The sequence below is a fragment of the Plectropomus leopardus genome, chromosome 3, assembly GCF_008729295.1.
Source record: "Plectropomus leopardus isolate mb chromosome 3, YSFRI_Pleo_2.0, whole genome shotgun sequence".
NCBI lineage: Eukaryota > Metazoa > Chordata > Actinopteri > Perciformes > Serranidae > Plectropomus > Plectropomus leopardus.
The window spans coordinates 11,803,495-11,821,417 of NC_056465.1; the positions used below are offsets into that span (position 1 = coordinate 11,803,495).

At 37.9% G+C, this 17,923-nt stretch overlaps 1 protein-coding gene across 3 annotated transcripts in view; it reads right to left on the reverse strand.

The window, feature by feature from the left end:
* Positions 1–2,344: 2,344 nt before the first annotated feature.
* Positions 2,345–17,923, reverse strand: part of tie1 (tyrosine kinase with immunoglobulin-like and EGF-like domains 1) — a 49,045-nt gene continuing 33,466 nt past the window's right edge. For 2 of the 3 annotated variants that reach the window (XM_042514527.1, XM_042514520.1), the window contains exons 12-24: positions 16,154–16,450; positions 14,328–14,618; positions 12,791–12,984; positions 12,497–12,643; positions 11,102–11,165; positions 10,797–10,907; positions 7,573–7,763; positions 6,625–6,738; positions 5,406–5,476; positions 4,326–4,366; positions 4,116–4,212; positions 3,936–4,035; positions 2,345–3,423 (exon numbers count right to left, since the gene is read on the reverse strand). In XM_042514527.1, the coding sequence (XP_042370461.1) occupies positions 3,352–3,423; positions 3,936–4,035; positions 4,116–4,212; positions 4,326–4,366; positions 5,406–5,476; positions 6,625–6,738; positions 7,573–7,763; positions 10,797–10,907; positions 11,102–11,165; positions 12,497–12,643; positions 12,791–12,984; positions 14,328–14,618; positions 16,154–16,450 (1,790 nt within the window). In that variant the 3' untranslated portion in view covers positions 2,345–3,351. The remainder of the gene's footprint in view (positions 3,424–3,935; positions 4,036–4,115; positions 4,213–4,325; positions 4,367–5,405; positions 5,477–6,624; positions 6,739–7,572; positions 7,764–10,796; positions 10,908–11,101; positions 11,166–12,496; positions 12,644–12,790; positions 12,985–14,327; positions 14,619–16,153; positions 16,451–17,923) is intronic. The other variant, XM_042514533.1, reaches the window with a different exon arrangement.

Consider the following 17,923-nt stretch of genomic DNA (forward strand, 5'->3'; position numbering starts at 1 on the left):
ACTACTGTATAGCAAAAAATCATCAAAATATGCCATGGCCAAAATAACCGCTGAAAACAGCATAAAATAAAATGCTGAAAAATGCCATTGTGTAGAATGTTACAAAAAGGGCCAAAAACACCATAATATAGCATGTTGAAAAAATGACTGAAAATGCCAAACTATAGAATGGAATAAAATGTCAAAATATGACATGGCCAAAAACCAAATTATTTTGTTTTTCAAATTAGCCCATTTCACAGACTTATAATGATTATTATTCAAACATAATTAGTCAGCTTAATCATTAATGACAGTAAATGTAAGTGGCAGACGCCTTATCTTCAGCCTCTATCTTGCAGCACAGACCAGAGATGTAACCATTTCACTGCAGCGTTACAAAACCAGGTACCAGGAAAACATATTTTTCTGCAGATGGGTGCATGCCACAGGGTGATACAATCTCTAGTCTGTCAACATACTGGAGCTTTGATGGCTGGGGCTTCGGGGTTTGATGAAACTGTTCTTTGTAAACAGGTTATGCATAATTTTTTTGGATGTTTTTTCTGTTAGAACTGATAAGGTTTCTAAAACAATAAGCCTACTGAGCCAAACAGCCATTCACAACACTGCAAACAAGATTGGCAATAGATGACTCACTTAAACAATGATGTCATTTTTTATTTTATATTTCAGAAGAGACTGAGACATCTTTGTGTTGATATTTGGGCTTGATGAGTTTGGACTAAATGCTAGTAATCTCATAATTCAAGGAGGACCACTGGATACCAATCCAGTCATTTAAGACTGAACAGGAGTCTTTGAAGGTAAAGTTTGAAGGTTACAACAGAGTTTATAATAATGGAGTTAAAGTCAGATTTTCCAGAATTCCCTTTGTTCTGGGAACTTTACTTTCTGGATTCTGCATAAACTCTTGAAATGGTGGGAATGAAGTCAGAATGGTCAGTATTCTGACTATAATCTCAGATGTCATATATATTTTTCACATGTGGGCCTAATCCTCTTCTGTGTATCTCCATTAGCTGTTCATGACAATGTTAAAGCTATGCATAGACCATATGTAACTTTACATACATGCTTCCAAATATGTCAACCACACTAAATATACTTGATTTTAGAAGTTCCTATTGATATTCTGGTATATTTAGTTTTAATCCGCCAAAGTTGTTTGGTCTTAAAGTTGTTTGGCAAACTACAAATACAAAGCACACATTTCAATAGGGTCTCTTTAAAAGGATTTTTGTGATTTAAATAGTGGAAAAATCAAAATTGAAATCCAACATATCTACAGACTGAGTGGCTACACTACACAAAAATATAAATGGAATTATTGGTTTGTTATTTTTTCCCTTGATTTAGCAATTTAAACACAGGTCAAATTAATTTGAAATTTTTCCATATATTTGCCTTTCCATATCACTATGTTTCCAAATCTAGGAATAGGCTAAGGAACAAAATGCTGAGTTCATAAATGGGGTTACAGTGGTGCCTATAGAGCTAGTGTTTTATACTCAAAATAATTGTTTAGCTCTCTGTCAGATGGGGGATAAAAATAAATTTCATGATGCTCTTGTTCCCTTATTACACATTTGTGTTGCTGTATAGTGGGTGTCTTTGTGTGGGAGTCCTCAGGAAGCTGGCCCACTGACACCGTGTTTGACGGACAGTTCTATGCCTGCGGTTGGTTTGTGGAGGAAACTCAGTGACAGATCAGCTCAGTGCAGCAGGGGAGATCAGTGTTCCTGAACTCTCCGAGGACACTTGGGCCCCCAGCAGCCAGCCTGTGGTTTCCACCATGGTCACTATTAAGCAGGCCAGCAACAACAACAACAAAAACACAATAGTATTTACCAAAGTCAACATCCTCAGTGTCACGGAAACTGCAGTTTATAGCTGGAAACTGGACTCCAGTCACCATATGCAAAACCTTTATTCAAGGAACCAGTTTATGAAAACATACTGTACATTCTTATATAATAGATATATTACCATACATTGTGATAGGTAGTGTAAAAGGTAAACTATAGTGTTGATAGCTGGTATTTGCCCTCTATTACTAGCATTTTCTATCTATTTTCTATAACAGTTACTGTGTTTTGGAACTTTGCGTGCAACACAAGGAGCATCCATCTGCAATGCATTTTAGGGCTGTCAAATGATTCATTTCTCAAATTGTGATAAATTGCAGAGTTTCAACTGTTAATTGGGATTCTTTTTTTTTTTTTATTACATGTTTTGACAGTCAATTATTTTGCATTACCAAACCGTTATGAAGTCCATATTGACAAGGCTAAGCAATTCTTACCAGATTGTTTTGATCAGCAATCAAATTACAACAAACCCATTTTCATTCAGATATCTGGAATAGAGAAATCAAGGGACTCCTGTGAAATGGCCATGCCGTTTTTCCATCGCCAAAATTTTGCCCCTTCCCAAGAAGCTAGCATGACATGTTTGGTACCCCTGGATTCCCCAGGTCTAGTTTCATATTATAGAAGTATCATAGCTTTTGCTTTAAAATGCAGCCCTTTACAGCTTATTGTCAGCCAGGTATTAACGAGATTACAAAAAACGCATTATGTATGGGCTTTAATTGCATCGTGGTTTACGTGCCAACGCTGACAGCCCTAATGCATTTACATTAGTCCTAAACTCTGGCTACTTTCGAATAGGAGGCTTTAATACCTGTAAAGAGAGACAAAATATATACAGTAGTAGTTACATTCACATGGCAGTGAGAGGCAAACAATAAAAGACACAGATGGCATAAATGAGGCTGGTTTTAAGTGCTACATTGTATGTCTTTCATCCTTTTTTTTCACAGTCTGAGAACCTGAATATTTGCGATCCAAACTGTGTCCTTTTAATTTCATCTTCATGAAAAGATTTCCTTTCCATTTACAGCAATGGAGGGAAAATAAAGTCCAGCGTCGACACCCCACAGACCCTGTGGTGTTTCAGCAAGTCACATAGCTCCTTATTTGCATCTTCCCCTCAAAATTCAGAAAAAAAAGGGTCCACCATTGTAACTTCTGTAAAAGTTGTCAATGTTGTGTCTTTTTATCTGCTGTGTCTTATTTTTTCTAGTAAGGGGTCAGAATTTCCAGAAAGGTCAGAAGCAATTGCATCTCTAAATCCAATGCCCAGCGATACTTCTCATCTCTTTTTACAAAGAGGACCTCCACAAAGTGTCCTTTCACAGTCCTCCGTCTATAGCTGGGTGGTTTTGGAAGAGCGCCTGGTCCTCCTGTCTCTACGTTGAGGTGCAGGGTGGCGGCAGTAACGTGGCGACCATCCTCGGGTTTTCCTCTTGGAGCTACATGGCATGGTAGGGTCTGGGGGGGCTGGTAGTCAGGCCTCCTCGGCTGTGGCGTCTATCCCAGCGTAGGTGAAGTTCTCAAAGAGAGCCATGTTCACGTAAGCCTGGGAAATGGAGAGAAGCTTGTAATTTAAGATTTTAAAACACAATCAAAATGTCAGGGTATTAGGCAGGTACGCTAGAGGTATGATGGCTCCATCTGTGTCTACAGTCAATTGTACTTGTTTTTTAATCACTCATTTGAATGGACAACCTGCTATGTCAGGAACATTTTTGTTTACATATTTGCCTATGTAAAATGTGCGTTAATGGAGAATAACTCAGGCTGTAATGTACTTTTGGATTTGTGTAATGTAAACCACAAACATGGCAACACTCATGTAGGTTATCACGCTGTTAATTCTAAGTTCATGGCAAAAATAGCAATGGTGGCGGCATTTCATATGGTATTTTCAGTAGAACTGAAAATGAATAATCATTTTCAGTTCCCCTACTGTGTATTTCTTTGTTTTCCCAGGATGGCAAAGGCATGACCTGCCCCACTCTCCCACTGACTACCAGCACGACATTTCCCTATCCCTCTTTCTCTGCTGACATTGTGTGAATGCAGCATTACCTTCCTGGCCTCCTGCATCCTGTTGAGCTGGACAGAGATTTGGGAGAAAGGGGGTCTCTCATAGGGCCGATCCCTCCAGCACTGCTTCATCAGCTCATAGCTGGACATAGGAAGAGACATTGATGAATTGGGAAGGACGGAGGAACGAAAGACGGAATTAGCTACTCATCAGCTACTTACACCTCATCATCACAGTTTTTGGGTTTCTCCATCCTGTAGCCTTGTGGCAGTTTTTCATAAAGCTCTGCGCACGTCATACCACAATACGGTGTGCCACCTGAAGCACAAACACACAAGACGGAGAAAAATACATTTAACATGTTGATAGTGATTGTGGGTCAAGCAATAGTGAGGATCCTTGCCATCTTGTTTGACTGAGTTTTTACTTACCCAAGCTTACAATTTCCCAGAGAAGAACACCAAAAGACCACCTACGAGATGCAAGGACAGAAATGTTTGTAAATAAGGAGAAACATAGAAAGAAAATCTAAGAGTTTTATTAGTCACACCTGAATATCATCATTTACTTCACGCTAAGAAACTAGCATTATTTCATACCTGCTAATCTACGTATACAATAAATGATTAAATATTTTTAATCCATTAAATTGCATGTATTATGAAACTAGAAAGGCTGCTACTGTGTGTAAATTGTCCAGATTTTTAATTTACTTTACTTCACAAAGCATTGCATGGGAAAATGCAGACCCCATTTGGACATTTCTATAACTAAATCAATGTGCATGGAAATACAATGATTCCATTTTATTTTAATGCTTAAAATGCATATTTACTTCAAAATGCGGAAACTGATAAGAACCACCAAGTGTCTCAACAACATGAAACCTTCGTCTTGCCTGAGATCTGATTAGCAACATAATTCATGAGAAAAACCACTTGTTGCAACTGTTACACAACTTTGTGGTAGATTACATGAGGAGGCAAGTGTTGATTGTTTTGTTGGTGTCTTAGTCTATTTTTAAAATGTCCTCTAGCTTTAAGATCTTGCTCTGCGTCTCCCACTTGTTTCTCTTGCCATTGTTTACGACTCTTTCTGACCACACAGGCAGTCTTCACACTTCTTCCGTTAGCTGTCCCTCGTTCTTCAAGCTCAGTCTCCACTGTGTATAAATAGGCTTCAGTTGACAGACCAACGTCTCAGCCTGTCTGCTAAGGTGTACCCAAAGCTTCCTGGTTGGGCTTATCAGTTACACAACACACCCTTATCACTCTGCCAGCGACAGGGGGATGATTTGTTTGCAAAGTCAGCGGCATGCCATGTCACTCAATATGCCCCAATTTTTTTTCTTTTTGCATTTTTAGTGTAGCAATTTAATGCAGACATAATTGAAGCTCCTGTGTAGAAAAAAATGTGAGCATTGCCTGCCTTGAAAAACCCCAAGTGCTGCAGTGAGTGCATTAGTTTAAGTCAGGAATATAGTTAGTTGAAAAGCTAAACTGTTAACTCACACATCACTCTTGGTCGTGTACACGCTGTAGTTCAAGGACTCAATGGCCATCCAGCGTACAGGCAGCCTCCCCTGAAAGCCAAACAGATTTATGTGACACTTTCTGCCATGCTAACACGTGGAGTCTGATTGTGGATATTAAAAAATAAAATAAAAAAAGAATAAATAAAGATACAGGTAAATAAGTAAACCACAGTACTATTACTGCACACAAAATGCTGCAGTTGAAGGTATTTACATATATAATCAGAATCTCTCATTTACTGTCTGTAATAAAAAAACAACAAAAAAACAAACAAACAAAAAAAACAAATAAAATTTATAAAACGAAACCTTGGACATTTAATTGGACATACCAGTTAATAATTTTCAGCTTGCAATAAATCTTTCTAGCAGTCAGTAATTATTCTTTAAAATAAGTTATTAAAATAATAAGAGACTGCAACAAACAACTGTTTAACTGACGATAATCTTTTGATTCATTATTTGGTCAAACAAAAGGTAAGATAAAGGTTAAAAAAAAAGAAAACAAAAAGTTGTTTCCCAAATAAGGCTGGAATATGAGAATTTTTGCCTTTATTATTTTTTAATTATTCAAACCGATTAATCCATTATTAAGAACTTTTTCTAGGTCATGTACTTGTTTGCTTGTTTTTTTCAATTTACTTATCTTTTTTTCCCCAAAATTACACATATTTTTTTGTACTTTTTACTAATTTCTTGGAAATTCTGAGGTAATTTCTTCAAAAGTTGCTCATTGCTTTCTTCCTGTGATTTTAAAAGAAATCAAGTCAATTTGCTCAGGTTTCAAAGGGGTTAAAATAGCTGCCAATTAATTTAATAGTAGACAATCAACTGATTAATCATTGCAGTTCGGGTCTTTTTCACATGATATACTGATAATGCAGTAACAGTTGTGCAGCACACAACAAATTGACTGACAGACGATATTGCACTTTGGTTTCAAACATACCTACTGTTAAATGTCTGTTGCAGTTTGTCTGTGCAACTGATTAGTCTTCCTCTATTTCACAGAAGACCTCTGAGTAATTGTCTTCAACATGTGGGGAATGTGCACAATATAACAATCGATGTAATGGCAGCTGATGTCAATAGCATTAGTTAAAGTGGAAACACATGGAATACCTTGCAAACAACTAGTGCCCTCTGCTGGCTGTTTGTCTGAAAAAAGTACAACAGTTAATGACCTCACCACTCACCATTGTCTTCTTAACGTAAACTTCCTCTCCACGGGACAGGCCAAAGTCTGCTATCTTTGCCACAAGGCTGTCCCCTACAAGGACGTTCCTGGCTGCCAAATCCCTGTGGATGAACTAGAGCCAAGAGATTGGAGAAGAGGAGATGCTTTACTACTTATAATAAACATTGGGCTTAATGCATGAATCATTTCACAGAAACATAATGAGTATGTGGTTGAACAGAAATTATATCTTTGTAGCGTAATTAAACATTTTCTTCATTTTTCATGTATTTTTGTTGTGTTATTTTAAGTATAGCTTCGACATGTTTTTATGATGAGCCAATGTATAGTATATTGAAAAGGATTTTTTTTTTTTTTTAAATGTTTCTTAAAGACAGCGTAGTTTCTGAATATTTCATATCTGGATCTGGATGATTTAATAGCTCAAGCAAGCATCATAAAATACCCTACATGGTTAAAGGTATAAACAAGCTTCTAATATAATAATGTCTTGAGTAATGTAACACAATTACATAATTGACCTTTTAGTTATTACTTGAAATGGGCATATGATGCAACATTTAAAATGAATAGCTAATTTATTGCAGCTTCATTTCAATCACTGAACTTGTAATGCTGTCATCTTTATTACATCATCACCAAAATACACCAAAGTACAATACTTATTAGGTAATTAGGGTAGTTTGTGTATTATTTTGATCGTGTCTCAATTAGTAAGAAATAGATAGGTTTTCCAACATTGTTACTCTTGTGCCAAATTAGTATTTTTATCAAATCTTTGCAAATAATTCAGTTAACTTTTTTTTTTAAATAATTTAAGTCATTTAAATACTTTCTCAGTATCAACTGTCATGGGGCAACTTGATGAAAAGCCTGCTATGAGAGGTAAAAAAACCCCAAAACAATTACAAGCATCCTCCCACATACACGTTCTTTCTCCTCTCACCTGTTTGTCACTTAGGTAGTGCATCCCTGTTGCCACATCTACAGCAAACTGCAGCAGCTGCTGGGAGGTGAGAGTGGAAGCGGTGCCATGTTCCTTGGCGAAGGCAGGATCGGTCTCCAACACTCGACTCTTTCTCAGAAAGTCTAGAAGGTTACCATAGGGAGCGTATTCGATGGCTATGTACAGGTAACCTGGAGAACACAGAGAGGGAGTAACATAGAAGAAAAGTTAATCTGTTATATAAAATCCTGTATGGACAGGGTCAGTGGTGGGAAGTGGGATGTAACTAAGTACATTTACTCAAGTACTGTAGTTAAGTACAAATTTGAGGTACTTGTACTTTACTTGAGTATTTTCTTTTCATGTAACTTTGTACTTTTACTCCACTACATTTCAGAGGAATATTGTACGTTTTACTTCACTACATTCATCTGAAAGCTTTAATTACTTTACAGATTTTTTCCATTAAAAAAAATATAAGAAGACTTTATAAAATGTAATGTTTCTTAATAAACAAATAACCAAACTGTTTATGCAAGTACAACTGAAACCATGAATTGATTAATTAATTAACTGGCTGTCATAAAATTAATTGGCGACTGTTTTGATAAACATTTATTTGGGCTTTTTTTTCTGTCTTTTTTTGGGGGGGGGTGTTTTTTCTTTTTTATAATTTTATAATTTTTTAAAAATGTTTATAATTAAGTTTTTAGTGTGTTTTTTTCTAAGTCTTTATAATTTTGTCATTTTTTGTTTTCTTTCTTAGATTTTTCTGTACAGGGTACTTTTGCATATAATACTTTAAGTACATTTTTTTTGATGATACTTTCTTACTTTTACTAAAGTAACATTTTAAATTAAGGGCTTTTACTTGTAACAGTGTATTTTCACAGGGTGGTATTAGTACTTTTACCTAAGTAAAGGACCTGATAGCTTCTTCCACCACTGGACGCCTGACAAATGTGCCACAAATGTCCCTTATTCATCTTTGATGTGTTGCACTCACTTTGGGGCATACACAATGTATGATGGTGATTAATAGAGTTAAGGCTGCTGCAAATAAACATTTCATTTTCTGTCTGCATAAGTTGTGACTATGAGCTTGGCTGCACCTGCAACCGGCCACGAGGACACCCAGCGACAGCTGGTAAGGGGCTGGGCCTTCAACAGTTCTGTCTAAAACCAGACAGAGATAAACCAGACCTTTCATGAAATCCTCACGGACATCGACCGGATGCTTGAGGCTTTGTTAATAGATGGCGGCTTCCAGCCAAAACCAGAGTTCTTACAGGTCATGAGGCATTTGTGCTTGTTGGAAGGGTTTCATGCTGATTTCACCAGGAGCAGAGAGTGCCAACACAATTAGTTAAAACCATATGTGGAAGGAAAGAGTAACAGGGCGATGGACAGAATGGTCAAAGACCTGGAACATAATACAATTATGTTCCTTCTCAGCTACAAAAGGTTATGTTAACCAGGACATGCTGTGTTTCCTGCAGAATCAGTTTTCTTTGCTCAAAATGAAACAAAACAAGCACATTAGCACAGTGAAATATGTATCATTGTGCTTTCCTATATTCAGTAGGAAAGATGTGTGTGCGTGTGTGTGTGTGTGTATGTGCTTGTGTGTTTTATGTTAGCGTTGAGCTAAAAACATCATATATCTTTCCCTTTTTTAAATTACTGACATATGCTGAAAGGATAAACTAAATATACGCTTATAATCTGAAAAAAAAATTAGAAAACTTCCCAACTGCCAAAAACAGCAACTGGGTAACATCTAGTGCTACCACTGAAAGCCACTTTCTCTGTTGAAACAAGATATTTGAACAGCTTGGGTGAAATGAGAGCGGCAGTACAGGAAGGGCACATGCAAATTGTACGTCACAGAAAAATGACTCTTTGAAAGCATGTCTTTCTTCTTGATCTCTTTCCTTCTTTGTTTTCCCATCTTAAGTTATGAGTCTGCTTTTCTTTCTTCCCTCTTTCGCGCCACAATTCTTCCTTCCTTCCTTTCTTCCCCTCATACTTCCTTCCTCTTCTTCCTCCATTTTACACTCGATCCTTTATGTTCCATATCATGGCGTTCCATTCCATCATGAAATATAAACAATTTGCCTCTTACTGAAAGCCTATGAATGACATTATTTGGGTTGGATGGATTACAAATTAATTGTAAATTAATTTTGTTGATGACACAATAGCCTATTTCTTATTAAAACTCCAGACTTTCATTTTCTATTTTATAATCAAGAGATCCAACAAAGCTTGGCAGGAGGGGTTGTGGACCCCTGGCAGAGTCTCCTACAATTAATTTTGGTACAGTTTTTTTGTCTGTGAAGCAGGCAATATTTAAACCGTCGAGTCACAAACATTCCAAACCGCATGCAGAAAACGGTGTGATAAATAGGGGTATGATTGAACAAGTAATGGAAATATTAAAGAAAAACAATTAAGGCCTTACAATTTGCTATTGTTGTCATTACTTTACTATTCTTCAATCATGTGGTCTAATACTTCAATGTAGTGTCAGGATTGTATTTTCAAATGTTGTATGTGTGGCATTGTTTTAGTTTTTGTTGGTCATTGTCTTGTCCTTTTTCGTTTTCTTGTAAAAGTAAGAAAACATTATTGTTTGGATTGAACGTGATACAATATAAAAAGTTCAGCTCAGAAGTCCATTAATTTACAGTCACTTCTACTCCCAAGAGATCAAAGCATTGTATGTATAGTATTTTTCTGTGTATTTTGTATGGTCTACTGAAGGTTGCATATTTCTACTTGTAGCCGAGTAACAAAAATAACCAAAAATGAATAACGTCAAATTTCAAATTTCCATGTCACGTTTTCTTCCAGACAAGAAAAAAAAGATGCTGTGATATATAACAAATATTAGAGACTGTGTACACTATAGTGAATTCCGTTAACTGGATCACTTTGTACATTTCTCCAAGTATATTATTCTGTCATATAAGTAGTGTCCTGCAGAATCTGAATGTTGGCCAGAGCTGACCAATATATTTTTAAGGCATAGAACCCAGATAAGCAAGGTAAAATAACATTTATATAGCTTTTGTAATTTTGCACCCAGCAACCTATAGATTTATGCAACTTATAAATCCCTTTCCCTGCCAAAAACAGCATTATGCATCAGTTTTTCTCTAAGAGCAAAGACTCAAAGGCTAATCAATATCCATAACAGCCACTAGGTGTCACTCACTTACCTCTGTTTTCACAAGCTCCTATTAGGTTGATGATGTTGGGATGCTGGCCTAGTTTGCACAGCACCTCCAGCTCCCCCGCAAAGTCTCTGTGGTCATTCTCTGAGGCAAACTCTGCAGGAAGATCAGTGTGCACAGCATCGTTAGACAAAGTGCAAGCAAAGCAGCTTGGCATCTTTGAAACGAAATTTTCACATCAGTCAGAAAATGCACCACACCTGGGAAATATTTTCTGTGTATTTGTGTGTGATGCATGTACAGTATCTGTATTTTTTGTGAGTGCTTGCATAAATGTATGCCAAAGTTACCTTTTAGCATCTTGATGGCTGCGCTCATTTTGTTGCCATCTTTCTTGATCATGGCTTTGATGACCTGGTATTGATACAGTTGTTAGATTGAATGTTTAATCCAGTGTAGAAAAGCATGTCAAAGGAGAAACATTTCAAGTTACCCTCCACACATGTTTTTAAGTAGCCTATATACTATATTTAGTTTAAGGTAAAAGCAACAAGGTAGATATACTTTATTATATCTACATTTTTTCAATGTAATTAAAAAAAACCCTGCTACATCTTTTTGAGTCAAAGCAAGAGTTTAGTTTAACATGGTTTTCCCAGAAAATACTTTAAAAAACAAATCCACCACCATTTGTGTTGGGGCTCACTTGCTTTTGGCTTTCTCAAACTCTGCTCATGCTAGGTTGACAGGTAAAACAGCAGTGCACACCAAGATGACTAGCATTAGCGTTAGAGGAAATATCAGAGAGATTCAGCCATACATGTTTTTGCCTCAGTCAGACACAGACTCAGATGAGGAGTCTGTTGTGCACTGAAATCGTTGGCATGCAGTCATATCAGAATGGTAAGTCTAAATACAGTCTTGTATTTGTTTATGCTGTTTGTTAGCTTGAAGGCTCACTGGCAGTGGCTGACACAGCGTTGGTGGTTGTAGAACCTTGTCAGAGAATAACACAGCAAGTGAAAAGGCTATCTGTGGACAGTTTACTGACTTGGCCGCGGACTTGGCTGTTGAATCTAGGGGTCAACAGATTATTGACCTGGCCAATTATTGGGCCCGAAAGTCTCAGTTCTGATTAAACATTTGCCAAAGGCATTCAAACAAAGTTTTGTGTCGGAGTTTGCTATATTCCAAATTATTCTATTCTATACTTATTCTAAGTATTGGTAGAAAGATTTTCATTTTCATTGCAAATGCATATTGATTCCAAATATCGGTATTTTCCCTGAAAAACTAATTTTAGTCGACCCGTAGTTGAAATAGCTGATGTGCATTACTTTCTAAAACCAGCTGCTGGCAATTTGACAAGCTGGGATGCAGGTGACACCATCAGCCAGCTTAAGTCAAGCGCAGATGGGTCAGTCCACACCACTGCAATTTTTCTTTGCAACAGTCTATAAAGGTTTCATCTTGTAGCAAAGTTTTGGTCTGATCTGGGCTTAAGGGACATAGCTTATCTTATCTAGCTTACAGGGGTATGTCTGAATCTCATATTTAGGGAAGTGCAGAGACATTGCCTTCTTTGGTAGTGCAATGAGGAAAACACCTCTAAAGTGAAGAACTTTGCATAGATACAAGTCAGGATAGTCAAGGTCATTTCAGGAGACATAAATATAAGAAAAACACATTTTTTTAGTGCAGGGGAAATTTAAAATATTCAGAGAGTACATTAAGAGCTTAAACACCTGGCCAAAGTTGCCTTCTCCAATGACATCTTCAAACTTTATGTCCTCCCACTCCAGGATCGGATAAGTGAGGGGTTCTGGCGTTGGCTTGGGCCTCCGTGTCAGCGTCAGAGTTCCTGAGTTAAACTGCAGAATAGTCTCCTCACCCTGGGGGTATAAACAGCCCGGTAATGTATGCACATATATTTAAATTCTCTAAGATTTTCCAAAAACACATTTGGGCTCTGTAAGATTACTTGTGTTCGCAACCAGGAATCAATAAATCTCTCAGTTTTTCAAAATTCAGGTCCTTACCGATCCAGACTGGTAGGTGAATGTACGCCGACGGTTGAGCAGTGTCTTGCGGATAAAGAAAAGAGCCAACAGTGCAAGCAGGATAGTCACACAGGTGACAGTTACTGAGCCAACCACTGCCACCAACAGTTGGTAACTGTCCCCAGCAGGCCTCCCAGCCACACCCTGGGTGGTCGGGGTTAAATTCTGAAGGCCTGTTTGGCAGAAGGGGGAGAGATGGAGAAGGAGGACAGAGGGGCAGGGTGGAGGATGGAGAGAAAAACCAAGTAGGGAGACGGAGATGATTTTCAGACAGTGAAGATTAATGGGCTGTCTATGTATTATTATCCAGAGTAAATCCCTGTCACTGTGTGGGTGGTCCTCTTAGGCGCCACCTGGGAAAACCCCGATATTGGCTGCAAGTACAGTAGTGGGGAAATTTTCCACTGGGAGCTACTTTTAGCTTAAAGGGAAAATAAAAGTATGTCCAAGAGACTGTAAAAAGTCTTTGATTTTTGCCAGTGCACTGGATTATTTACTCATTCATTTTGAAAAGATTACTCATTGAAGTAAAACAGAAATTTTACATTTTTTGCAGCCCTTGTGAGCCAACCCAAAGAGGAAAGGCTTACAACAAGGTATGGATGTCCCGATCGAATCAGAAGGATCAGTATTAAGCCTGATTAATGCATTTCTTTAATCGATTGGGATTGGTTATTTTGAGCATTCGCCCTTCCCGATTCTTTGTTTTCTGTCGGCCGTAAATGCAGAACACGATTTGTGGCAGATATTTTTTTTTAATTGTAATGCTGCTACTCCATTAAGTAGAAACTGAGTTTTTTTTTTCTTGTTCAACTTAAACAAGTTTACTAAAAATGAACAACAATAATTTCAATTCCACTTAAAGTGGTGTAGCAGTTTTTCTATAATGCTGTAATAAGCGGAATTGTGACCTATTTTTATTTGTTGTGACTTGTTCAGCTATCGCACCACTTCAAAGTGGATGTGATTATATTACTCATTTGTAGTGTTCTGTACTTGTATTGCAATGCTGCACTAGGTTGTTTTGAGAGCAATTTCTGAGGACACATTTTAATTTGTTCACTTTATTGTTATTATTATTATTATTATTTATCATTGGAAAAAAAATGCTGCAACAAGTGGAATTATGATAAGATCCATGTAAGAATATTGTTAGTTTGTTCACTTTGTAAAACTAAAACTGGAACTATTTGGATGCAGACATTTTTTCTTGTATTGCACTGCAGAGTTATTAAATTGTCAAGCGTACACACTGGATTGATTTGAATAACTTAAAGCACTTGACGTGAATTTTGCAGCTGTATTATCCAGGTAAATACAAGTTGGGACTTGGCATCGGCAGATACTTGCAAGAACAAAGCTTATTGTAACTTTCCTGATCTGACATCCCATATGTAGGTCTCAAATCTTTTATAACTAGAAAGCTGTCATGAAAGCTTGAATTAATCTTTTATCAACATGTCAGTTGTAGTAATGCAGATAAAGTTGGGCAAGCAGACGATAACCTCCAACTCACCATCCCCTTGTGTCATCGCCTGAACAAACTTGCTCCACTCTCCCGGCACTTTGGAGAAAGCTCTCACTCTGAACTGGTACAGTGTACTGTCGTTGAGTGCTGTCACATCTTTGGTGGTCTTGTTTCCATCGTCTGTGTCCACCCAAGGGTGAGGACTCCCCAGGCCGACCGGCTGGTACTCTATGATGTATTTAATTATGCCTCCATTGGGATCTTCAGGAGGCTGCCACCTCACCTGGATGGCTGACACAGACAGGGCCTGGGCCTCGACGTTGCGTGGGGATGACGGACCTGAGACACAGAGCAACCATCAGAGTTAATCGCAATCAACAGTGATACTGTAAAACTAGGTCTCAAATCTTTGAACTCAAATTCCGTCATGACAGGCAAGTCTGTAGTCACTTCCCAAGTCAAAACCGCAAGTCCTAAGTCTTAAACTTTGAGTTTCAAGTTGTAAACAAGTCATGATGTGCTCCTCACTAACTATAATGCCATTTAACCATAATATTTTAAATTTAAAACAATCATTAATAGTTTTTTAAAATTTATCTTTATTTGTTCAAACAAGTTTGTTAAAAAGTTACTTAGCTGTTATCTTATCTCATGATATTTTATTACTAAGTCAGCCCTAACTTAGCCTTCTTTGTGCGACTTCAATTGTCGAATGAAGTTGGAAGTTGTTGCGTCTCCGTGTCTAATTTCAACCCACTTGTTTTGCATACTAAAATTAGTTTTTTCTTGTCCATTGCATAGTTTTACTATGCAAATGAAATTGTCTTTACTCTCAGTGTTGACTTGCTGGGGATAAATACTGTTTGCTGATTCAGGAAATGAAATGTTATGAACTGATGGCTAGCATATTTTTTAAATAACTTACTTCTTAGCGGTTCAGTGTAAGGGATTTAGGGGCATCAATTGAAAGACATGGAATACAATATTCGCAACTGTTTTTTATTTGTTTATAATCAACTGAAAACAAGAGTCATTGTGTTTTTTGTTACCATATAATGAGCTGTTCACATCTACATATGGAGCGGGTCTATTCCACAGAGTCTGCCATGTTTCTATAGTAGCCCAGAAAAAACAAACCAAACACTGGCTCTTGATTCGGCCATTTGTGTTTTAACATTTTCACGTTTTCATGTTGGCAACTGTTGTTCAGCAACATGCTTGGCACACATGAGAAGTTTCAGTTGCTTGCAAACTGCAACCTCACCACCAGATGCCATAAAATCCTACACACCAGACCTTTAATCTCTGGGTTTGGGGAAAGGTATCATGTAGTAATTTCTTGTCAAAACGTTAGTGTTTTGACTAGAAAGTCACAAGTCACAAGTCATTTATGTAAAAGTCCAAGTTGAGTAACAAGTCTTTTGTTTTTGTTTGACTCGAGTTCAAGTCATGTGACTCGAGTCCACACCTCTGAAAACATCTGCTCTGGAAAGCTTTAATACAAAAGACATGGCTTTAACTTTCATTGTTGTTTAGCTGAATAGATTTTTTCAAACTTGTTGATCTCCACTCATTGCCAACTATTGTGGAACTTTTCCTTAACTCAGTAAAGTTTGTGGGCAGGGAGAGAGTCACCAAGCAACTAGCAAGCACAAAACATACTCTTTTCTAGAGTCGTTAAAGAAAATCTAATCCCATTTATTAGCTTGTATATTTACAATGAAAATAAAATACATGTGAGCCTGTGTTGTATATTGTGTTATACATCCTGCTTTGCCACTCAGCACTGGAAGGGTATTATAAACTGCATTGAAAACCCTGCGACATTTAGATGGACCTCTCCTTGCAGCTTATTAACATCAGTTTCTATTTACCCTGGCTGTTGATGCGGAAGTGGTAGGGTTTGGAGAGCGGCCCCTTGCTGCCACAGTTGATGAGGCACACCACCACGGTGTAGTCTTGCTGGTACTCCAGGTTGTGGAACTTTGTGGAGAGCACAGTGAGCAGGGTGGTCTCCTCCAGTAGTTTCTCACTGTGGGGGCCGATGAGCTGCACTAAAAAGCCACTTGCTGTGTCGGCATTAACGCCATTGTTGGCGGGCAGTCGCCAGCGTACGGTGGCATTGCGGCCTTCCACCGAGCTGATGTCAATCTCAGGTTGAACTGTGGGCTCTGCAGCGACAGAGAACACAGGATGAGCTGGGGGTGCTAACAGCTCCTTGTGAATCTCTCTCATTACGTCAGTAACAAGTCCCTTAAATTGCCCCCTAAAGGATGGATAAAGTATTTTGAAGGGAATTGGATGGTTATCTCAATTTATATGTCAACTGGCTGCCACACAGCAGTTAGAACTGATAGCTCACAACAAGGTACTAGCTTCAAATCTTGACTGTAGTTCTTTGTGAATTCACTCCTGTAGTTCATGTGGTTTTCATAAGGGTGCTCTGGTTTCCTCCCACAGTCCAAAGAAATGCAGTTTGGTTGGAGATCTGAATGTGACTGCATATCTGTGCCCCAAAGCCATTCTTTTGCAATATGATTGATGTCCAGCTGTGCAAGTATTGTGTAACTCCCTTTTTGTTTGACATATGAATAAGATTTTTACACAGATTTGAGTGCATGGATGCATGTTTCATTCATATTTCCTTATTCCTTAGTATAAAATTGTTAAATATGTTGTGTATACTAGCTGCAAAAACAGTGTACTATAAAGATTAGTATATATATATATATATATATATATATATACACACACTGTACATGAGTGGTGTTCAACATTTTTCAGGGCCAGGAGCCTAGCTGAAAGAGAGATGGAGCAGTGACCACCTACTACATATATTATATGTAGTAGGTTATAAAATTGCATTGCAAAATAAACTGGGCAGATCGTGGTTGTCGGGCAGGGGGCCACATCAGCTTCAGGGTGAAGTCTTGACCCGTATTTGCTTCTCAGGAAGGTGAGAGAGGAAACTCCACTATCACAAAGATAGAATTTCTTTTTGGATTTGCATTAATGTTAATTTCCAGACACATTTTAGTTTTTGAAAAGAAATTTAAAAAAAAAATCTATTAATAACTTGACAGCCCCCTTCAGTAACTCTGAGGACCCTCTAGGGGTCCCGGGCTCCCTGTTGAAGACCCATGCTGTATACAGTTGGTGTGTAGTGATAAATTGGGACACTGAGCTCTGTGATGAAACCCACAACCTGTCATAGTGGTTTACTTGCATTTTGGTCAATTGTACATTATAGGACACAGCACCCAATGGATGAATGGCCAGCATCAATACAGGATTTGTCTATGCAAATTTTGTCGTTATCATATGCCATATTTTACACAACTTTTCAGTGTTGTGTGGTCCTTCTCAAAGGCATGTGCTTGTGCAAGAGACCAACACTCCCTTATAACAAATAAAATGTGTTCCATGTCACACATGGGTCTAACCACATATTGCCAAAGACTAAATAGAAGTATGAAACTAGGACAATCCAAACAATTGCTGTCCTAATTCTGTTTTTTTTTCATAAGCTTTTCTGTACTCACACATTCAGATATTCTCTCCCTCTACACCACAATCACAGATAAAATCAAATCCATGACACTTTAGTGCAGGTTCTTGTTATCCACTGTTTTGTGATTCCTACT